The sequence below is a fragment of the Sphaerodactylus townsendi genome, linkage group LG04, assembly GCF_021028975.2.
Source record: "Sphaerodactylus townsendi isolate TG3544 linkage group LG04, MPM_Stown_v2.3, whole genome shotgun sequence".
Lineage (NCBI taxonomy): Eukaryota > Metazoa > Chordata > Lepidosauria > Squamata > Sphaerodactylidae > Sphaerodactylus > Sphaerodactylus townsendi.
Window position 1 is genome coordinate 109818434 of NC_059428.1, and position 23536 is coordinate 109841969.

General features: G+C 45.8%; 1 protein-coding gene across 15 annotated transcripts in view; it reads right to left on the reverse strand.

Annotated features, from left to right (window-relative positions):
• Positions 1 to 23536, reverse strand: part of MYCBP2 (MYC binding protein 2) — a 187214-nt gene that overhangs the window by 81922 nt on the left and 81756 nt on the right. For 14 of the 15 annotated variants that reach the window (XM_048493683.1, XM_048493685.1, XM_048493682.1 and 11 more), the window contains 16 exons: positions 23163 to 23254; positions 21734 to 21868; positions 21558 to 21641; positions 20905 to 21001; positions 20167 to 20359; positions 19684 to 19958; positions 18473 to 18694; positions 17865 to 18056; positions 16527 to 16733; positions 15339 to 15470; positions 14858 to 15036; positions 12518 to 12660; positions 11484 to 11584; positions 9767 to 9985; positions 6709 to 6934; positions 5836 to 5954 (listed from right to left, as the gene is read on the reverse strand). In XM_048493683.1, the coding sequence (XP_048349640.1) occupies positions 5836 to 5954; positions 6709 to 6934; positions 9767 to 9985; positions 11484 to 11584; positions 12518 to 12660; positions 14858 to 15036; positions 15339 to 15470; positions 16527 to 16733; positions 17865 to 18056; positions 18473 to 18694; positions 19684 to 19958; positions 20167 to 20359; positions 20905 to 21001; positions 21558 to 21641; positions 21734 to 21868; positions 23163 to 23254 (2616 nt within the window). The remainder of the gene's footprint in view (positions 1 to 5835; positions 5955 to 6708; positions 6935 to 9766; positions 9986 to 11483; positions 11585 to 12517; positions 12661 to 14857; positions 15037 to 15338; positions 15471 to 16526; positions 16734 to 17864; positions 18057 to 18472; positions 18695 to 19683; positions 19959 to 20166; positions 20360 to 20904; positions 21002 to 21557; positions 21642 to 21733; positions 21869 to 23162; positions 23255 to 23536) is intronic. The other variant, XM_048493684.1, reaches the window with a different exon arrangement.

Genomic DNA, 23536 nt, shown 5'->3' on the forward strand with positions numbered 1-23536 from the left:
AATTCCCGGTGACTCGCCATGGGGGGGATGAGGAGTGGGGAGTGCTGGCAAGCGACCGGCAAGGCCAGCAGAGTCCGCTGGCGTCCCAACGTTCTACTTCACGGCACTGCTGGGTGCGGCAGTGCACTACTACATCTCCTCCTTGACATTTTAGAAAAGCGGGGTCTATGCCAAAACGCTAGGGAAGCGATTTAAAGGGACGCTTTGTCTCCTCCGCACCGCTTGGTCAAGTTACTATTAAGCTGCTTGTGCAACATTAGAACTTGGTTTGCGGGGTAAAGAGGAAATGCGAGGGTTTCTTACACACGCTACAGGCATTATTAGACACGCATTGAAACGTAAAACAAGATCCGATAACAAGGCACACAATTAAACCAATGCAGAGCTGTAGGGCCAATAGCACTCAACCATCCTCCGCGGCAATAGCCAGCTCCAGAGGGCTGGACCCACCAATGGGGCAAAACATCATACTTCAGATTAGATACAACTTCTTGCAGCTCACGCGACTTTCACATGTGGATCAACTGGGAATTCATCAGAAAGATTAAAAACAACACATATTATGTACATTCTCACAACCTTGGTGATGTGATAACAACAACAAATAATCAATAGCTGACACGCATTGTCTAGGGTCGCTTGACAGTGAGGTTCCTGCTGCTCGGAGGCCAGGGCATCCAGAAGCTGCGATTGGAGTGTAGAAGTTGATGGACTTCGCTGGGGCACAGGCCAGCCCGGCCAATAGTCTGTAGCATTGTAGGGAAGCGAGTCCGGGGACTCCCACTAGAGAAGATTCGGCGTAGGGAGACGAACTCCGGCTTCGAGGAGAGGGCGACCGCGTCGCCTCGACAGGTGAGGGGTCGAAAGGCAGAGGCGCAGCCGGCGGCTGGCGGGCGTCCGGGCTCCCCGGGTGGAGCCTGGGGTAGGACAATGGTGAGGCGACTGAAGGCAGCAAAGAGTTCCGGCAGGGAGTCGAGGCGGGGATGTAGTTAAGCGCCCTCTCCCCGCAAGTCCAGAACCAGGCCCTGGGGAGGAGGATGTGTCGGAACACGGGGGGAATGTGTCCTCCATGTGTGTGCAGTTCCAACTGGCCGAGGAGCGGCGAATACCGGGCCCGGTGCGGTTCCCGTCAAGCTCGGGCTGGGCGCCGGTGATGCGGCGCAGGTAAGTTGGACTCCGTGGTTGAAGCGACCGCCTTGGTGACAAGGGAAAGAGCGCCGCAGCCGGGGAGGGTTTGGACAGCCCGGGTCCCCTGCAGTCGGGCGCCTCATAGAATATCTGATGGATGAGGCATTCATGAAGGGGCTCAGCCCAGACTCGCTTAGGAAGTCTCCGGGTGCTTTGCAGACGGGGAGCAGGCAGGAGCTCAGCAGGCTCCCGACTCCTAGGTACTGGCCCAGGCAGAAAGATGAGAAGTTGGCAGCGGCAGCAAACTGCTCCCAGATGTTGGTCTGGTGAAAGCTATGGCGGGGGTGGCCGATCGCCATCGGCAGGAGGCAGCAGAGCAGGCAAAGGATGGTGGTCGCTGAGTTGGTGGTGATGATCGCAAAGAGAGCGGCACAGAGGTTCTCGGGTGTCTCGGGTGGTCTTGCTGGCGCAGCAGCTTAGGGCCTGGCTGGTGGTCGCCTTGACGCCTCCCCAGGTCATTCGGGTCTTTGGGCGTTGGCGACGGCTTCCTGCTGGGATCGCTGGGCGGGATCCTCTAGAGAGATGCTGCTCCATCTCCGGGATGGGGTTGGTTTCCTCCTGGCGCCATTCCATGGGTTGGCCTGTCATGGCGAATCGGAGTCCACGGGAACCTGTAGGAAGAGGGACTGAAACACACCCCCCTTTCCCAGGTTACGGGGGGGGCCGGGTCCCGCCAGGCTCAGTTCTAGAGCGGATGGCGGGAGATTGGGATCGAGTTAGTGTTTAGATTTAATATGGGAAGGAAGAAGGCTTGTTTTGCAGCCTGTGAAGGTTGCTTTTAATGCAACCTTCCTGGGGGCCGCCTACACTCCTCTTTCTTTAGTTGTTTGACAGGGAGGGCAGGAGGTAGGCGACCCTGGTGGGAATTGGCTTCAGAGCGTCATCAGGGTGCGTCAAGGCGCGGGTCCGAGCCTCGAGGGGGGAGGGAACAGGCGGGTCCTGGGGGGATTGTGGGTATGCATGCTTAATCAGCAACACAAAGGGGGCTTTGGAAGCATCTTTTGGGGGGATGGGTGCATCCGGGGAATGAAGCAATCAGGCAATTAGAGGCAAATTCCTCGCACACACAAGGGAGAAAGGAAGGGGGGTTTCTTTGCAAGGGAGTTGCACTTACCGTGACCTTGCGGCTAATGCAGGAAGCTGGATGGTGCTAAATTTTGTGATCGAATTATCTTGGGGAATTGCCGCCCGCCGAGACCGCTTCCTAAAGGGGCGGTTTCGGCTGAGCCTGGCCTTTAATGTGGTACTGATAAAGTTGCCAGGAGCTGGGCAGCCATAACCCAAACGGGTTTGGGTATTAGGCGCATAATGACGGCAGCCCCTTTTAACTGGGGCCTGTCCTGACAGTGCTGCGGTATCAGGACGGGCCCAGATTTTAATCCAGGGAGGGCCAGTCAGCCAATTGGCCCTCCCGCCTTTACTGGTCGAAAAACAGAAGGAAAAGGGGAGGGGAGAGGGAAACAGATTTCCTGTGGAAATTAGGAGGCAACTTCGGAAGGCACGATTGGAATCAACGATCCGTGACGGCTTTACCCATCCCAGACCAGAGTCGCTTTTAACCTGACTCATGAGGTCTCTTCCCCAGAGATTGACATGGATGTCTAGAACGATGGGCGGACTGTGAGCTGCCGCCGAGTCCTGGGCTGTTGACCGTGAGCGGGCGGATGCTCCGTCTCGCGGTTTGTCTCCCCCCTCCCCCCCCAGATGTGCGGGCAAGCCTCGGTCGGCCACTGGTCGGGCCACTCGGCTGCTCTGATGACGGTAACATCAGCGCCGGTGTCCACCAGGCCCTTGAACTTACATCCTTCTATGGCGAAAGGCTCCAGATATGGACGGAGCTCCCGATAAGCCTCCACCGCTCGCGACGGTGGTGTAGGCTGCGCCATGTTGGCTGCTGGGGCTCGTAGCCTTTATTGGGTCGGCAGCGGGCAGCACATGGCGCAAGAGAATCAGCTGAGCGCAGCTGGCTCCGGCGGGCAGCTCCTGTGGGATGTTTGTCCAGACCTGGAGGTGGATGGGTCCTTGGTGCGTGGAGTCGATCACTCGGGGACGATGAACAGTCCCTGTTCAGCGGCAGAGGCCTTTGGCAGCACTAGCCCAATTGTCCCGGTAGGGATGGGCTCGGCATACTGGGTTGGGGCGACAAGAACCTCGTGGGGGAACTTAAAGGAGATGGGCTGGGTGCATGCGCAGCCGAGATGCCACGAGAGGGGGGTGGTTTTGGCAGGGCCTTGGCGCTTGGGTCTGCTCTAGTACTCTCCTCCTTGGTCCTGGGCTGGGGAGACGCCCGGGCGGGAGTTTCCTGACGGGCAGTCGTTTCTCCAATGGAAGCCCTTCTGGCAACGTGGGCACCGGGTTTTAGGTGGCCTTCTCCTCCTGGGGGAGGACCCTCCTCCATCGGGGTTGTAGGCCCCCCCACCGGGCTGCCTACACTCCCTTCGAAGTGTCCGGGTCTGCCGCAGTTGAAGCAGTCATCCTGAGACTGTCTCCCGCCGGTGGAGAGTGCTGCGCGAGGAGGCTAGCTTGGTGGGCTGAGGGATCCGGCTGTCCTGGCAAGCCTTAAGCATGTCGGCCAGTTCAGGATTTTTGCCCAGGCCCGTGATTGCCCCGCGGCACTCCGCGGAAGCCGCTCTCTTTATGCAGGCGATGAGGAGCTCGCTTTGGGCCTCCCTCGCTATCTACCTGCCTCTTGAGCGCTTCCTGGAGCCTGTCTCACAAATTCAGCATAGGGCTCTTGGGGTTTTGCCGGATGGAGGAGAAACTCTGGGTTGGCTGGCCGGCATTGGGGACTTTGACAAATGCCTTATAGGCGCACTCAGAGGCGACCGTAAGGGTGGCCTCAGGCAGTACAATCTGATCGTTGGGATTGGCAAAAGCATCGAAGCCGTAAAGCTGAGCTGGCGGTGTAGGTACCGCCAGAGGTGGCTGCTCTGTTGAAGCATTGCTGGCGGAACTCACTTTCCCAGACCACAAATTGCGCAGGGCTCAGGAGCATGCGAAAGGTGGTTTTCCAGTCATCTGGAACCATTAGGTGGTTCCTTGCGATGGCTTCCAGCATGCCTCTCACGAAGGGGCTAGTGACTCCTACGCCCCGCATTGCTTTGCGGAGCTCGGTAAGGATATTATAGCTCCGGGGGCGGTACTCGCCAACCTCACTTAACCATGCCATCCTCCTCAGTATCTGTGGAAGTGGATGGGGCACAATGCAAGAATATCGCATCGCTCTTCCGCCAGGGTTTCTTTCTTCTGCAGATCGTGGGCTAATACGCTCTGCGAGAGTTTTGAAACCCGCCATTACGTGGCGCTGACGGAGGTGCAGTGGCTTCGAAAAAGGAAGGCGGAGCAGAGGCGGCTGAGCCGGGGAGAGTTTGAAATGGGTGAAGGAGCGAGGGCAGAAGGAGGACAGGCGTCCAATTTAGTGGATAGAGAAAATTCGGGTTGGAAATTGAAGGTGAAAGATCGAAAGGAGGGCGGCCTACAGCAAGGGAGCCGTAGGTCTGCAGGCTGATGGCGACAGAACATTGTCTCGACGTCAGTAGCAGCGACATCGGCGCGCGAGGCTCTGTGCGAAGAGTGCGCCCGATGTTTTCCTAGTCCTTAGGATTCAATGTCCTCTGGGTACCATGGACACTGAGCTTCAATCTCCTCAACCAATTTGCGCAGCTCCCTTCTCTTTACGGGGACTCCTGCCGATTTCGTTAACGCTTTCAGTTCGTCAACGTGTTTGTCATAAGCTCCTGCTTTTGCAAGCTCCCATACTCACCGGTGTTCCGCCGGACGAGAGTGTCCTAGGACGCTGTGTCTCTGGATGCGCCTGGATCCAGAGGACAGGCGATACCGAAACGGTGGTCCCTGGATGCGCTCGACATCCAGCGGACTTCGCATCGCTGCCCTTCCCCAGGCGCTTAATGTGAGCAGGGTGGAGGTTCGAGGATTCCCGGTTTCGCACCAGCTTGTAGTCAATTCCACGCGGGTCAGCGTAAGAACGTACGAGACGCTGGAGATAACATCTGCGGAGATCGCCAGCAGCTGGAGACCGGAGGTCCGCGGTTCCTAGCGAAGTCTCCGCCTGGCCGGTTCCTGGCACCTTTATTGTTAATACTCTATCGGGGCGCAGTAGGAGGGAGGACTGGGGGGGGAGTTCCGGGAGAGCTGGGAGGTCGGGAGATCATCATGCGTGATGCATGATCTCATCTGGCTACCGCATGGAGAAGAGCTGCATCGCTGCCTGGAGCCTCAATCCCTCACCTGGGGCAAGACATTCATTGTCCCCTGCTCGTGATTGAGCTTCAGTACAGTTCACTTCCACCAAGTGGACTCCATGGGGGATGAGGAGGGGGGTGCGATGCGACTCGGGTAAGGTCAGCAGGTCCTGGCTAAGGCCCCTAACGTTTCTACTAATTTCACGCACTGGGCTGGGTCGGCAGTGCACTACTACACTGGTATTTTAAAGACAGTAAGAAAACACCAGAAAAGAAGTCAAATTAATTATTTTAGAACAATGAACCCTGTATATGATATGAATTTTGTGTTTCAGATGAGATGGGGTTAACATTCCCACTACTGACCTGGAGGAATAACAACGAGATGCATGGAGTGTTTGCATGATTATTTTGAAAGCTACTGTACATAAAAATCAATTCTTACCTCATCAGGTCCTGGACTAAATTCATAGCCAATAGCAAAACATTTGAAACCATAGAAAGTAGCTTTCTCGTCTTTCACATAGTCTGATGCAGTTTCAAGCGAGAAAAGTGCTTCATTACCTGAGACAAAATAGTGAATTTAGCAAAGAAATAAAAACAATTCTCACCCAATTCTCTGAAAAAGCACACATGTGGTCTACCTGTAATTTGTACTCTGCCTTCTGGGCTTATCTGCAGATATCACATACACGTAAATTATCCATCATTTATTCACGGTTTGTTTTTCAAATTTTCTACAGTCTATCCCAGTAATTAACTTGTACAGGTTTGGCCCAGCCAAGGCTGCTGATCTTTAACCGATGTTCCTCCAGTGCATTTTTGCACAAACAGGATGCTAGTTTCTAAAGAGCAGCATAACTGTCTACAGTCAATCTAAAGCCTGTTTCTGGCACTCCAGTGGAGGAAAGGGGCATGCAAATTCACTCTTACTTATTTCTCTACCAGCACAGTGCAACTTTCTTTAGATCAGGGGTAGGGAACCTGCGGCTCTCCAGATGTTCAGGAACTACAATTCCCATCAGCCTCTGTCAGCATGGCCAATTGGCCATGCTGGTAGGGGCTGATGGGAATTGTAGTTCCTGAACATCTGGAGAGCCGGAGGTTCCCTACCCCTGCTTTAGATGCTTGGAAGTGTAGGAAAAAAATTATTATTTCAAATAATGTTTACTTTTTGAAACAACTGTACTACAGTTTCACTTAGAATCTCTCATTCATGAAATTCACAATTTTTCATTTGGTTGGAGCGAGAGAATTTCTTTTCAGGTTAATGTTGGCCAGCCACTACAGCTAATTTTAAAAAGTTATTTGTGTTTACCCGGCAGCACTAAGACCATAGTAGGCCATCCAGATGAGCCTGAGAATTTCTTCAGTTCTATCCATGAGTTAAGGTTTTCATGGACAGCAATCTGCTTTGGTCCAAATCCTGAGTTCTGGAGAATTCGGGCAGGAATGAGCAAACGAAGAACGTCTTCGGATTGAGCTGTTCCACACTGCGAGTCAAATTCTATTGTCATCCACCTAACACATTCTGGAAAAGTCACCTGAACAAAAGCAGGAACGCAGCAATTAATGTATTTTTCCAATAAATTATGAGACACAGCTTTTTTCTGGATAAGGATGAACAAAATGCAATATCAAGCAAAAGTAAAAGTAGCGGAGATGAAGAATCTTTTGGGAAATGGTTGTTCATTGACACTCTAGCCACAGTTTACTATAGTATTAAGCTCTGGTACCTCAACGAAATGCCAATCTTCCTCTTAAAAATCAACATAGTATACAAACAGACAAGCATGTTATCCTTGAATTTGATTAGGATTATTTTGTGTTGAGAGGATGGGACAAATTGATTTATATCCTTGGATTTTGTTTTTTGTCCTTTGTATTTCAGTCATAAAATGAATCCATTTATACCTGCTTCACTAGGATGTTTCCTCTCTTATTTGACTGTTTACCTGATGTCTCTTTACCAGTACCATGTAAGAACAATGCTTGAGGAAAAGGGCAGACAAGCAAGCATGACAGTCCTAATAGCACGCCCACCTCAGGCTTTCGACCAACATTAAGATACAGAACTTGGTTATAATTTGGCAGCAGCTTTTTCAAAGCCTTCATAAGACATGGACTCAACACTGCACAATTTACCCCTAAAACAAGATAAAACACAAAAACTGACCTGCAACATAAACTTTAGAACCTCTCCAGCAGAAAATGCTAGCTTGTTCATTACAAAACCTCAACTGGAGAATGACTGAGCTCTGTGCTCTGGTTATTTACCCTGCATAGGTGACCAAATATCTAGAACTGTCTGAGCTAGAGTCCTTAAAAAAATGTGAAAATACCTTAACATGTAGACAATGTGACATCTGTTAATTATATAGTAGTAGTACATTGCACTGTAATGCAGATAAGAACTTGTATTTAAACCAGTTCCTGATGTTTATAATGTAGATATTCCCTCCTTATAACACCATGTAATTGCTGCTAATATATTCTACCATTTATATGTGGTATTCACAGCTTTTTCAGAGCAAACTAGGTGAAGGAAATCCATGTTTAGGTTCTCCCATATTTTTAAAAGTATAAAAAGATAGGGACTGGGGCTGCGGTATAGATGGGGATGAGAGATTTTATTTTTCCCTCCATGACACTTTCCTGAACATAGTTCCACCTCTACACTGTTACTTACTTTGTAGGGAGAAACATATATTATGTTTCCATGGTGCAGCAAGACTAAGAAAATGGGATAGAGAAGAAGGCTTAGCTAATTCTCCCTCCCCCAGTGTCTTGTCCCTGATCCAAATCAGGACCATTCATCACTGTTTTTAGTCTTAAAAACCCCCCAACAACTACAAAAGACCCTAATCCTATATTTCTGGGCCACATCTAGTTTGGCCTTTGTGACAAATACAGACATTTAGACACATTCTGGTAAGAAGAATGCAGACCTCTGCCTGACTGACTGACTGGAGGGAATGTTGGGGGGGGGGGGGTCCTTTAGCCAGAGCACAGGAATTCTGGGAGGAGTTTTGTGGAGTTTTGCTCAGAAAGAGGTCTGAGTGGTGAGAGAATTCTGTGGAGGGGTTCTATTCAGTCCGAGCAGGTTGAACGGAAGCATAACCAGACTGCTCCATTCTCTGGCAGGGTTAAGAAGGCTCTGTGGAATAGGGACTAAAACAGCAGAGAAAGCAAATCTGTACTTTGTCCCTGAACTTTTAAACAAGGACACCTTAAAGCTGACACAGGGTTGATATTGGAAGTTCTCTAAAGGGGAAAGATCCATTCTGGAAAATAAGTGGGATATTTATGAGAGTGGTGATCCAGGAAAAAAAGGGGGTCAGGAGTGGATTTTTATTTTACAAAGGTCAGAAAACTGGAGAAAAATCCAGCTCAAGAAAATTAACCTTTGACCAAGACAAGATTGTCTTTGGAGAGTGTATAAAGTAACATCAGGTTAAAAGTCTGACGAAAATCTTCTTAGGAAACAAAGAACTACTATTTGTTTTGAAACAATTATAGTTATTTATTTAATGAAACAGCCTATGGGGAAGCCTGAGATTGTAATAGCTACAAGAGAGGCAGTTGCTGAACTCAAGGAAAGAGATAACTGGAGTTAATCCAGCAGAAAATTGCAGCCTGCATTTAGGTATATACCAACTTGCTGACTTGCCTGATAACAGTTAACTTGTGAATATTTTGATCTTGCCAACATCTTTTTGTGTTCCTGAAAATAAACAAAACCTCTTGTGCCTTTATGCATTTTAGGAAGTCTGAAAGGAAATGAAAAGGGCTTCGAGAATTCTATATTTATAATATAATCCTCTGTTTCAACTGAGTAATTTATTGTTCTCTCAGTTAGTTCACTCATTTTCATAAGGTGGGAAATCAATATCCATTTACGCTACCACAGTGCCAAAAACAGTTGGTGGCTGCTCAGTGAGCCCTCACAGTGACAGTTAAAGCTTTGATGGAAAAAGTCCTGAGAGCCCCTTGCCAGGGCAGGACAGAGGAAGTCGTCACAGCCTTTAACATAGGATCTGAAGCAGCTCAAACTAGACATTGTGATGTTCAACAAGATTTTCTCAGCCAAAATGGCCCTAGGAGATGTTATTTGCCACTTTCTATAACAGCGCATCAGGAAAATGGGATGGGGGCAGGAACCCCTCCTCCTCCCTCCATGCCATAGTTCAAATTAGAATCAGCCCCCTACAGATCTTTAAAAGGCAGCTCCCCACAGCTGTTGCCTGGCAAACCCATACACGACTTGTTAAAAGTAGCAATGCCTAGTCTCACCTTAAGACTTTGCACCAGAATTAAGCATTGCTCAAAACAACCTTTAACTAGGTCTGTGAAGATTCATGCAGGCTTTTGCCTACCTTGTAGTGGGTAATAGCAGCTGGTTTGTAGGGATGTTCACATTCAATGACGGCATAGTGGTTAGAGGTAGTGCAAGCAGAAAGCCCTTGTTCCGGCTGGTTTCCTGTGGTGCTGTCTGTAGACTGGTTGGGGTTGAAGGCAGGAGGGGCATATTTCTGGTTCAAAATTGCGACAGAAGGAAGCAACTGCTGAACTAGGCCAAAAACCTCAACTGCAACCTGGAGTACGACAAAGTATATGATAGAGCATTAGATGAAGATGAAAGCACTTGAACTCTGACTCATAACGTGAAGCTAAAACTCATCATGTTGACAGATTAGATTTACATACATCTAATCTATTTTGAAACATTACTATCTTAAAAATAATAGAATTCCTGGACTTGGAGTTGGGGAGGGTGATCTGTACCATTTCCCCTCTTTCCTGCCTCCCTTCTCATGTCTTCCCAGTATCACTGTCCCTGGGAGCTTTTCGGGGGCAGGGCTGCATTTCACTGAAATGTCATTTCCAGTCTCATAACTGGAAGTGATGTCCTGTGTCACTGTGACACTTAAGCAATCTCCAAAATCTCTATGGAAACACTTCATTGGCTCCTTTGGACAAACTCCATCATACTACTCTACCATCATAATGCAAAAGAGCATATTAGATAGCCTCTGTCACACAGCAGGCTTTCTCTTCCAAGTAACTGGAAGTTCTGGCAAGATTATACGTTTTTAAAGGGTTCCTGACCACATTGAAGTTTTAATGGAAGAGGAAACGCCCACTGTGGCTGAGACTGTCTAACACAAGGGCTCTGTGCGAAAACTTGTTCATAGGATCTTTTTCAAAAGAGTAACTTTTATTCCACGCTTTTGGTGTGAATTGCTTACATAACCAGTAATTACATGCATTGTGTACTTCACCTGAACACAGAAGACACAGGGATAAATCATCAAATTTTACTACTACTTTTTGAAAGCTTTTTTTAAAGCCCACGGTGACATAATCCTCTCTCAATCACCAATTCTTTAATTTCCTCATGATGAAAACTCTTAACCTTTAACACTCCTCTCTTTCTAATGGCAAAAACAATGACATTCTTCCCCCCTGCCTTTGTGATGACAGGTTTGTTATTTAAAAAGGAAGAGGAGGAGAACTTTCCACTCAATACATTCTAAGAGTTTCCTTGGCTTGCCAGTGAATGTGGAGTTCCTGATGTGGGACTGCAAGGAGAAGACAAAGGAGAAAGTCTGCCTCATTTCCATTACTACATGTTCAAGTATTCAAAGGGTCGGAGCCAACTCTGAGAAGCAGTTGAGTCTGCTTCTACTCAGCAAGCTTTAAAGGGTGATGTTTGCCAACCTTCTACTGAGATAGAACATGATGAAGAAACTTCACTCCTAGAGGCTGTTCCTTTTAGTTTTACAGATTCACTTCCTTTTCAGAGGTGATCAGCAAAGTCCAAACTTTTGGGATAGCAGAAAATTGCTGGAGAGAAAATCCTCAAGTAGAAGTATAGTTTTCTATTAACATAATTGTACCCTGACAATTTTGATAGTCCTTGCATGATAGTTGCACAACTTCATATTGCAACCACAGAAGAAATTCACAAAGCGCTAGCAAACACAACAAAGTTTAAGATGGTTTGATCCATGAGTCAATACAATGGTAAAGTGCTCAAAGATGTTTTCTTAAACTTACAATACTGAGTCTCCAGACATTCTGAAGACTTACCTTGGGAATTGCTGCAGCCACAGGTCCTATATATGCTATTATAAGAGGAAGGAGCATGGAAAAGAGACTGGAAGAGCTGAGCAGTTCTGGAATGTCTTCAGCTAAAGGAAGACATTACAAGATTTAGATATTTAGATATTTTTCTATGTGCAAATAATATACAACTACTCAACTAAACAGTTAAGATATATTGAAGCAACCACGTTGAAAAACAAAATGTCATGATTTTTAAGGTTAAGCTATGGAGTAGTTAAGAATGTGTTTAACTCCCATGTAACAACTAATGAAAAATACTCAACTCTGATGACCAGGCTGCATCCTGCATATTTAGTCAGATTACATTTGGTGCTGTTATTTAAAACTGTACCTATTTTTAGATCAATATCATCAAATGCTGCTTTCTATGCCAAACCTATGCTTTCTATGCCAAGCTTTTCAGATGCTGTGTCTCATCCAGTATCCCAGGGGTCCCCCACCTTTTTGAGCCTGTGGGCACCTTTGGGATTCTGACATAGGGTGTGGCTGCCACAAGGGGAGCCATCCAGAAAATAGCTGCCACAAGAGGCAGAACCAGACACCCAGAGGAACCTCCAGTGTATGGGAGGAGTAATTTTAAAAAATACACTGGGAAAGAATAGGGAGAGAATCAAGTCAACACTGTGGTGGCAGCTGAACCTGAAACAACATGTGTGTTTTAAGTGCCATCAAGTCACAGCCAACTTATGTCAAACCATTAGGGTTTTCAAGGCAAGAGACGTTCAGAGGTTGTTCACCATTGCCTTCCTCTTCATAGCAATCCAGGACTTCCCTGGTGGTCTCCTATCCAAGTACTAAGCAGGGCTGACCCTGCTTAGCTTCTGTGATCTGATGAGATCAGGCTAGCCTGGCGATCCAGGTCAGGGTTCACATCACCTTAATGGTATGTAAATATTCAACAGTGTCCTCAGGGTAAACAGTTGCTGCATGGAGCCTCACTGCTCTGAATGAGGGCTAAAAGAGAGGAACACGCTGACATTTCTGTGCCTCGTTCTTACCGTCCACAGCAAGGGCCCTGTGCAAAAGGTCTTTAGCAGCTCGCACCACAGCCCCCACGACAGAAAGCGCTCTGCTGCAGTTCTTATCTTCTTCATTGGCTTTACTTAAGAGCTGCGATTGTAGGTCACCATCATACTCGCTTCTGGAAAAATGGAACAGTTAATATACAATATGCTCATAAGTGCATTAGGGAAATACAACATCAAATCAAATTTAGAAGCACTGTTAAATATAATTCTTTCCACATCTTGATTTATGGTTATCAATAGATGTTGCTTTTCTATTTTCTATAACAGAGCTATGTCACAATAATAATAATATCTAATTTTGAACTGTTTCCAGTGTGGATTAAAAAATCCTGAGAATGGGGCCAGGTATAAACAGGAGGCATTTTCCTACAAATTTGGGGGAGCCCCCAAATTTACAGAAAAATCCCCAAAGTCTTTTTTTTAATGGAGAGGGAGGGTAAAATCTCCACCCAATGAAGAAGCAGTGGCTGTGCTTGTGCACCCAGCATTAAGATAAATGACTTTCACAGAGCTACCTAATGCCACATTTGGGGATGCAAAGCAAACCAAACAAGTGTTGTTATGGACAGCAGATAGGTCTGAAGATGGTTTGTCTGGACAGCAGGTAAGCCAGCTGGGGGAGCCAGATTCTGAGTTCTGAAGGTATTTAGGTTATGAGGACAGCCAGAGGGCTACCGCTTTCTCCAAGTTGAAATATTGCAGTGCTCAGAACCTGCCTCCTTCAGATGGTTTCTTCTTTTCCTGACAAAGAGGAGGAAGAAAAGCAGCCATTTGCACCCACGGGGACGTGCCGAAGCAGAAGCAAACGCCTAGGATGTGTTTCCTTGGATGTGTTCTCCATTCTATAGATTCCTCACACATCCTAGTTATCATACAGTTCTTTCAGACACAGCATCTCTTTTGCCTCACCATGCAGCCAAAGTGATCTATGGTGGGTGGGGGGAGTATTCAAATTTTTAGATGCAGCTTCTTCTCTCTCTCCCCAAATGTGATAACATGTGTGCCTATGACTTTTTAGTCTTTGAATGGGACTGGCCACAGTAACCTGGTTGCACTTACCACAACTGGTGTTCGTCTAGATCATAGGTGTCAAACTCGAGGCCCTCCAGATGTTATGGACTACAGTTCCCATGCTGGCAGGGGATGATGGGAACTGTAGTCAATAACATCTGGAGGAGCCACAAGTTTGACACCTGTGATCTTGGTCTTCAGTGCAGACACACTGGGAACTGTGCCTATGCAGACTAGCCAATCCAGCAGAATTCTTATAGCCCTTAGTAACAACAGGGGGTGTTGCCCTCCCTGCATCATTCGTGATGGTTCCTTCCCACCCAAACAGTCACATGACTCAGGGAGGCACACACCCCTTCCCTGCAATTCGTTACTTGCCGTCCAATGTCCTTAAAACTATAAGCCAGAAGAGCAGGAAGAGGGCATCCAGTGGGGTAGGAGGGAGAAATGTGTGTCTGCACTGAAGACTAGATGAGCACCAGTTATGGTAAATGCATTCATCCATGGTCTTAGTGCAGCCCCATATTGGGGATTTTAGTCAGCTGCTTACAGAAGAAAGCAAGGATCCCTCTTACTAGAAAGGAGAATAGCTTTCCCAGCATCAGCATCTTTTCTCACCAAGAGGACATAGTGCCTGATGAAGGTACCTCGGGTGGACCACATAGCTGACTTGAGAGTGTCCATAAGCGGCACCCTCATCTGGAAGGCAACCGAGGCACCCTGGACCCTCACTGAATGAGCCCTAAACTGCAATTGGCACTGATTCCCTCCTACCCTGTACCACTCTTTAATTGCCTCTACCACTCACCTAGTGATGGTTTGTGACGAAGCTGCCTACCCCTTTTTGGGCCATAAAAACAAACAAAAAGGGACCATGATCTCCTGAAAGGCCTGGTCCTACTCATACAAGAAAGCTCTTTTTAATGTCCAATGAGTGGAACATTTTTTTCTGCCTTGGAAAAGGGTTGTAGGGAAAAGACAGATGGTACAATATCCTGGGCCAAGTGGACTTTACTCCTCCACATGAGCAGCAAACTCTTATCTGGTGGACTGGATTTGTTTTCCCCTGTCTTCCTCATGAAGCCTGCTGAGTAACCTTGGGCTTGTCACAATTTTCTCAGAACTTTCTCAGCTCCACCTACTTGACAAGGTATCTGTTGTGGGGAGAGGGCAGGGAAAAGTTTGTATGCCACCATGAGACTCTTTACAGGAGAGAAAGGCGGGGAATAAATCTAAACTCTTTTGTTTCAAACGAAATTCTTAAACAAAACTCACTTGACCCAAAAAGTCAACGCATACCTGTAGTAGAGAATCTGTGGAATCTGGCCCCGTGTTTGATTTGTGCCATTGCTGCTCAAACTACATGTACTGAAAGTAAACGTCACACCATCTGGACACTGGACAGTGGTCATTCCTCCATCTCCATTGGCTGTGCGGCTTCCATAGTTCCTCAAACGGACTGCATATTTCACATTTTCCTTCACATTAAAAGCCCAACATTTAGAATCATCACCTGGTTCTGAATTCCTGCTCAAATGACTTTTATTCAATATCATCTAATGATCAACTTTATCATGTTTATTATAAATGCTACTTTTACACTTGTGTAATACACTGAATCTGCAGTCTAGCAGTGGCTGCTTTTATGCCTGGAAATAAAATAGGGCAATAGAAGCTTCTTGAAAAATAAACTTATTAAGTGTTTATGGTAACTGGATTGTCTATCTTTAGTTAGCCCACATTTCAGATTTATCAGAGAAATCCAGCCAGTTTCACTTACCTTCAGTGGCACCACTTTGTCAAGTTTGATTTCTGCAATATCACTCAGGGAATCGTCCGTGGTGTACGTTCCTTTAACCAACTCTAAGGACGTCCATCTGTGAGAGTGGGTTGAATCTCCTGTATGATCACTCTGTACTCAAAGCAAGAGTCAATTCATTAACACACAGTTGATATTATACTGACAATATATTACTACTACTACTACTACTACTACTACTACTACTACTACTACTACTACTACCACCACCACCACCACCATTATTATTACAATTACTATTACCATTACTATTATTACTACTACTACTAATAATAATAATAATGATAATGATAATAATAATAAGTAGTTTTGTATATCGCCCTCCCCCAGAGGGCTCTGGGCGGTGTACAACATGGGAAATATAGACACATATAAACAGAGTACATAACAGCATACAAATATATATCAACACTGCTCTATTAACATTAAAATAACTAAAAACCCATTAAAATACAGTGTTTCAATATATAACAACAAGCAAGTAGCGCCCAACAACTAAACCATCTTGAGAGGGGAATGGAAGGTCCCATCGATGTTATAGGGACCACATAATCTAACAATAAGCAAAAGAGAAAAATAAAAAAGAGAGAGAAAAAAGGGGGAGGGGAGCCGCCAGTCAGCGGCCGGCCTCTCCAAAGGCCCGATGGAACAACTCAGTCTTACAGGCCCTGCGGAACTCACCAAGGTCCTGCAAGGCCTGGACAGCTGGAGGAAGAGTGTTCCATGAGTCAGGGGCAAGGGCAGTAAAGGCCCTGGCTCGAGTGGAGGCCAGCCGCATCATTGAGGGGCCGGGGACCACCATGCAATCACTTCTAAGAAAAAAAATAAGTCACAAGTCTGATCTACTGACTAACAGCACTTCTAACAATTAAAAGATACATCAGAAATAATTCTGTAAATGAAGTATGCTGCTCTGTTTTACGTTTCTCCTGTTATCCCTTCTTCCAAGATAGTACAGTTTGTACAAAATGAGCAAAGTTTTTTAAAACTGCTGTAAAATTACTGGCACAGAGTATTATTACTAGGAAACTTAAAGTACATTAAAATAATTTTATGTTGAATTTTGGAACAGCAGTAGTAAAAAAAGGCAATTATTAAATTGTGTGGCACTTTATGTAATTATTTGCTACTTTTACAGGCAACACGTACATCATCAACAAGCACTTCCAGTTCATATTCATGGATTCCTCCTCCTCCATAGACAGAGAACCCTACAACAATGACGCCAGGCTTATCCACAGAGAAGCAGATCGCATCAGGGGACCCATTCCCAGTATTCCAGCTTCTTCCTTGGCTTGTTTTAGTGAAGCGGTTTGGGCTTGACTTGACCGAATGGAGAGAGTTAAGCCCATCAGCCTGGGAAAAAACACAGGCAGCAGTCAGAACAGAATACATGTAACATTATTTAGAAGTAGAGCATTACTTCTGTCATTAAACACATAAAGTTCAAATTAGGATTGGCAAATCATGCTATTTCTAAATAAATTGAACAGAAAAATATCAAAGATCCCTCCTACAACTGAAGCCTGATTTCAGCCTTTATAAACCCTCCAGATATTCCTGAAGACACATGAATGTAATAAGATTTCTAATCCTCTTCCCTCATGAGCCCTCCAACTAACAGGAAGGCTTCTCTTTGGCTCTTAAAGCACACAGCCATATCTCAGATGGCCAAGATCATAGGAGATATAGATTTCCTAGGAGCCTGGTTTCCGGTGGCTTAGATAATGGGGTAGCTTTGTTCAGATGGCTTGGGGTAGGAGAAAGAAAAAAACCCACTTCTCTCCACGCCACAGACACCAGTTAAGCAGGTGGACAGTTTTAGCAGGAGATAAGGAAGTGACTGTCTCCAATTCAGATTACATAGTGAAGTACAGAAGAACTCTCAAGTTACAACGCTCATGTCAGATTGCAAACAAAATCCAGTCTGCAAACCAAACCTGGCAATTATGAAACTTTAGCAACTCTTAACTGCAGCATTTTTACTCTGCTTTCCTTTCCCAATGGGAACTCAAAGCAGATTACAAAAGTTCCAATATACAATTTAAATAAACAGTTGATTTAAATAGACAAATAATTTAAATAAAGAGAACCAACCCAATCCAGGGACCATAGCTCAATGGAGTGGGTCTGACCACTATTCCACCACACTGCTCTGGGAAGGCTTCCTGCAGCCTAAGAAGGCTTCCTTCCACTTCAATGGTTCTTCCATTGAAAGAACCACCTCCTAAGCTGGAAGAAGACTCCCACAGATTGTAGTTGGATCCACCACGTTATATCCTAATCTTCCCCCAGGAAAGCATACATAGTTCTCTCTTCTGCTCTGTTTTATCTTCACAACCACCACGTGAGGGAGGTCAGACAGTGAGGTAGAGAACGCCATTGATCTAAGATCAGCTCGCATGTGTCATGACTTAACACAGACTGTAGCACCCCCCCTCCAGTCTTAGTGTAACATGCTAACCACCATGGAATGAATCACTTTACCTCAGATCCCAGTGCAGAAGCAGTAAGTTCACTCACAATACTTGCAAGTAATCCACAGGTATTATAAACCAAATGTGCAGAAAAAAGCTCGTTTTCACGTCTGAGGCTGTTCCGCACTGGTAATACCACGATAACCAGCATCTTCTCCAGCACTTCACGAAAGCTTGTCATGCCTGAAATGTTTTCCTCACTCTGCAAAATGAATTGAGGTATTAGATGCAGGCCTGTTGGCCTGAAGCTACCAGTCAGAACAGAAATCAAGTCTGATTCGCACATGCATTTACTACTTCACACACAGTGTGCCCATCTACGAAGCAAATTTTTAAAAGAATTAAAAAGGAGGTCACAGCTGGCAAACTCCATTTCTTCTTGGAACACACCTGCTCAGATTTAATGAAAACCGTAATGCAAATAGAGGGAAAGGTGTCACAAAAAAATCCAACACACACACACACATTTTTCTATGATAGTTTTTTGTTTCAAAGGATATCCTGCCTGCTATCAGGACACTGATTCTGAGGGTTTACCTTGAATACAAGCTCCATTACATTCATTCAATCCCAGATCACTTATTACACTGCATGAGGGTTTCCCGTAATGGCACTCACCTGGCTAAGTTTTTCCATGTGCGCTACCAGCAGAGGGAAGCGATGGGCCAGTGCAGAGTCATTCTCTGTGCTAACCTGTTTCACCATGGAACGCAGTAAGACCTCGCCATCATAAGCAATAGGGAAGATAGAGGTCAGTTTCACAGAGGTATAACACAGGGCTGACATGACAGCAGCAAGGAGTCTGCTGCTGGAAGTCTTAAAATTTGCTTCCTGGATATCCTAAGAAACAGAGACAGACTGGTCAAAATATCACAACGGAACAGTGGTAGAAATGGAAGAATGCATGGCCTCTTGCAATGACAACTTATTACTACTTCATGAAAATCCTCTTTATGTCCAAGCATATCTGTATAACCTGTTGGCTACCTTCAGTGTCTATGAGAACATGCTAACAGTAAAAAAGGGAATAAAACAGAAGAAAAGGTTTTTTTTATTGCTGGTAATATTTCACCCTCCACCTCTGCAAAAAAATTATAGGAAGTCCCCCCCGCCCCCCCCCCCCCGCCCCAGTCATTAAAGGACTGCTCATGCACACTTTACTTCATGCCACTAGGGTACACACTTGTTGCACACAGGCATGAGGACTTGGCCCTCCATGGGAAAGAGTTTTGTACGTTCAGAGGATCTAAGACACCTTCTGTGTGCTGCCCCACAGCCAAGCACAAACCTTCCAATTATTTGCTTATGGGTCTAGGCTACCTAAACTTCAGGAGTTTGTAGCTAGAGGGCAAGTCAAGGGGTGTGGGTGGCAGTGTCAGCAGGCCACTGAACTAGAAATGGAGAGCTGGGGACCCTGCAAAAAAATAAAAAAGGTAGGCGAAGGGGAAGGGCAGAAGCCTTGGCTTGCCCTTTGCCCCTCATCCCTCCTTCCGCAAATCCTTGCCAGTTCTCTTCTTGTAATTAGTATCACTGAAGCAGCTTTCAGCAAAATATTTTCCACAGTATGAACAAAAGCAGGTTTTAAAACAGAAAATAAGGTTTTTTTGAGGGGTGGCTTCTGGGATTGTTGTATCTGCACCTAGGGTTTAGGGAGGTTCCTAAGTGGATACTAGAAATACGCATATTTATAAGGCCTTTTCAAAGTATACAGTGAGGATAATGGGCCAAGCTGCTGCATATTGAACAACATCTGAAGAGATCATGTGGAGGAGCAGCACTTCTGGACTGTAAAAGACACATCATTCAATATGAGAATGACTCTTTGGTACCTGATCTAAACAATTCAGCAAGTCACAAAGGCATGCCCACTGCAGAGCTGGCGTTGGATAGAAAGAGTGGAAACAGGCTGTGAATGTGTTATGGCACTCCTGAAGAACAGCTTCCAGAAGATTCAAAGGTTGAGTCAGATATCCTTGGGGGTCATTGTCCAGTTTTATCATACAGTGATCAACTCCCTCAGACAAAATTTTTCTGAGTAAAGTTCTGGTCTTCCCGATGCAGTCAGCCAGCTTGCTAGTTTCATCCACAACGGCTTTAGCTGTAGCTGGAAAGAGATGAAAGAATATCAACAAGACCTACTAACTGTCATCCGGCTCAAGTTCAAAGGAAGAAAAATGAACAGAACATGTGCCCTCCAAGAACATTTACTGAAGACTTGGCCAGGTTTCTACAAACAGGCATTCACCCTTCACTAATGGTTACATGCAAACTTGGCATTTCGCACAAACAAAATACTAGACTTTGCCTATTACCTGAAACTGGATATATCTCACATGTGTAGACTCGAAGTAGCCTTAAGCAACAAGTGCCAACAAATCGTAGCCTTTCCAAGTCCAAAAGGGTGGCTGTATATTGAAATCCTTTCAAGCCACGGAGTTCTTCTACCCCCAGCACCAGTGTGGTCCAGCTCCAATGGAGAATGCTCAGTAATGATTCAAAGCACTCCTGTTTCAGGCCAAGGACACAAAAGAAAAAAGACAAAAGGAAAAGGCTGTAATGCTTATCTGAAATAGTTAATCAATGTAGTTGGTCTCAAACTGACAGAAAGGTCTCATTGCAAATGCGGGTCACCAAATTCTGAGTCAGATTACCATTCCGAGTGGTTTGAATGGCTCCTGGCAGAGAATTTCACTGATCCACACCACATATGCAGAGGCAACGGCATCCCAATCAGGTTTGGAGAGAAGTTCTGGAAGAACGGCTGCTTTCTCCTTGCTTCATAAGATGAAGTAAGTATTTGCTCTAGTGGCACCCCACTTGGTGAAATAAACTCTCTTACAAAGTGTGGAAGATTCCAGCACTAGTCCCGTTCCATAAATGGAACATTTCACTATGGCATTTCTATGAAAGGTATATTGTTCTGGTGTTGAAAGTCTGATCATAGGTTTTCTGTATCGGCCTGTTTTAGTTTTGAGTATTGTCCCTCAGACTCTAAGACAACCCTTGTCTATAAAAACACACAGGCAACAGGAATTGCAGCTATTACTCACCACTGAGACAGTTCTTGCAAAAGATCGCTTTAAAATGTGTACAGGCTCACTAGTCTGCTGCTTTCCTTTGGATGCACTGCCATCGCTTGTCGGCAGCCTGGTAACAAAAAGGAGTGAAATATCAGCCCACAGTTTTCCACTCTAAAAGCTACTTTCACAGAAACAAACATTTGTACCCTACATCTCTCTGGACAATACCGTGACCGTTTGCCAGTAATAAAACTGTCCTGTAAAATTCATGGCCAGGTAAGATTTGTCCACAGATCTTCCCACAAGCAGTGTGATGCTATGCAGGGTTATTGCCTGCCTACTGCCACTGGGCTTAGACTGAAGGAACTGTGTAAGGGACTCTGCTCTTTATGTGTTAGACTTGGAAGATCTAGGTACCAACCCTATTTAGCCATGAATTTCAATACGATTAATTTGGGTGGACCATTCCCTGCAAGCCTCAGTTAGTTCAAAAAGCAATGGGCAAAAAAGAACGAAGATACCACTTTGCCCTTGCAAGAAGCGTGGGGCGCAAATGTAATCATGAATATAGCACAAGACGGCTTGAATAGCCACTCCACCATCATCAAGCAGCAAACTTTGTCTTGCTGAACACAGGATCCAATCTCTCCCCTCCTCTCTGCTACTTTTCAAAAAATAATTACCTGTATAGTAACTGTGGAATCTGCCCTGCGTTAACATCTGTACCATTGTTGGATTTCTTGGAACTCTTAAACTGAAACACAACACTGAAAGAAGAAACAATAAAGAGAAATCAGTTTATCTTCCATTCCAGATTTCTACTCCCCTGCAACACACAGAGAAACAAAGTAATATTTACCCATCATCTGTAGTAATCGAGGCCTGTCCATGAGATCCACAATCACTGCTGGGGCCAGATACTCGTGCCCAGGCTACATACCACCAGCCAGCTTGCAACAGAACTGGCTCATCAAACATCATTGCATATTTTTCCCTGAAAGAAGCAGAGAAAAATCTAGTGCAATGACAGTTAAATTGCACAGCCTCCTACAACATAAAAAGGGAGGGGTTCCAATGAAATAGTCAACAACTTATTAACATTCCACCTTTTCAGTTTAACGCTCTTTCTAGTTGTGTTTTTCAAAATAGAGTCTAAAAGCCAAGCAACGCTTAAGAAGTGAAGTGTGCTCAACTTTACTCTTCAAATGGAGGTAACAAAATCTGCACTGCTGAAAATGAAATTGTTCGGATCTTGTTTTTAATAGCTAGATTAACGACTGGTGGTGGGAAGTGCCATCAAGTCACAACTGACTTATTATGGCTACTCTGGAGGGGTTTTCAGGCTGAGACACATTCAGAGGTGGTCTGCCATTGCCTGCCTCCACACTACAACCCTGGTATTCCCTGGAAGTCTCCCATGCAAATATTAATGAGGGGCAACCCTGCTTAGCTTCCTAGATCTGATGAGATCAGGTTAGCATGGGAGTACTAATGATTAGGGAGCTCTCTTACGTGGCACACATTTCTTTACAAACCAGATAATGTTGCATTTCCCCTGCTCCTACTGTTATTTTCACATTGTTTACACTAACAGTCTAATCTAGAACCTGGTGTGGTCGGGGACAGCACTGCTGCCACGCTGCTGAACCACCTCCAGAGGGCTTCCAGGTGGCGCAGGGAGGCAGCTGCAAGGTCAAAAACCCCAGCCACTCTCCATAGGGCTTAATAGAGTTATGACACCTGAAAGGGTGGCATAATTCTGAAGCCCGAATGCAAGTCGACAAAAGTCAGTTCCACTCCTAGGAACTCCCTGCCTCCACCCCCCCTCCCCCCGCACACCACCGTGCTGGCATCCAATTGAATGTCAGTGTTCCTCCACAGTGGCACCCACTTCCAGGTTTTGCAATTGGGGAGCTGCCCGGCCACTGGTGCGTTTATCCTCTCCATCAGTGGGGGGGGGGAGGGGGGGGGGCTTATGCCGGTGAAGGTGGCAAATAGGTGATCACATCCTGGCTCTGCACCCACAGCCCATTTGGCCCCTCCTCATCTAGATTGGACTGCCCACCTCCTTGTTCATTCTGAATAGCCATTAAAAGGGGCAAGTGCTTTGACATCTTGAATTTCTCTACACTGACAGGTATTTTATATTCCTTCTCAAAAGAATATTTTATGTATCACCTATGAACCAAAGTTAGTCTTATTACCGTACATTCACAATTCTTTGGCAGAAGTAACAGCTCTCTATACAAGCTAAAGGCAGGGTTGGGGTTTTTTCGTTTGTTTTTTACCTTGCCGCACAATCATAAGCCAGGACATCAGTTTCTGCAAGAAGGTCGCCATCTGTCTCATGATCACTGCCATCTGGGCCCAATTCAAACAACTGAAAAGAGATGCCTTCAAGAGTTTTACTTTCCTGCCTTATTTGTATGTCATTTTACCCACCCACCTGTTTCAAGTTAAGGAAGGGTATTAATGAAGTATAATTGCAGCTTAAACAGAGCCTACAATGTATAATAATGAAGGGTCATCCAAACAAACGGAATGGCAAAAATCTTCACAGACAATCCCATCAAATCATAGATCACCAAGCAGACAGAAGCAAAAGTATTCTGCAACAGAACTGGATCACAGCAGCAGGAGAATATTCTTATGAGGAACACTG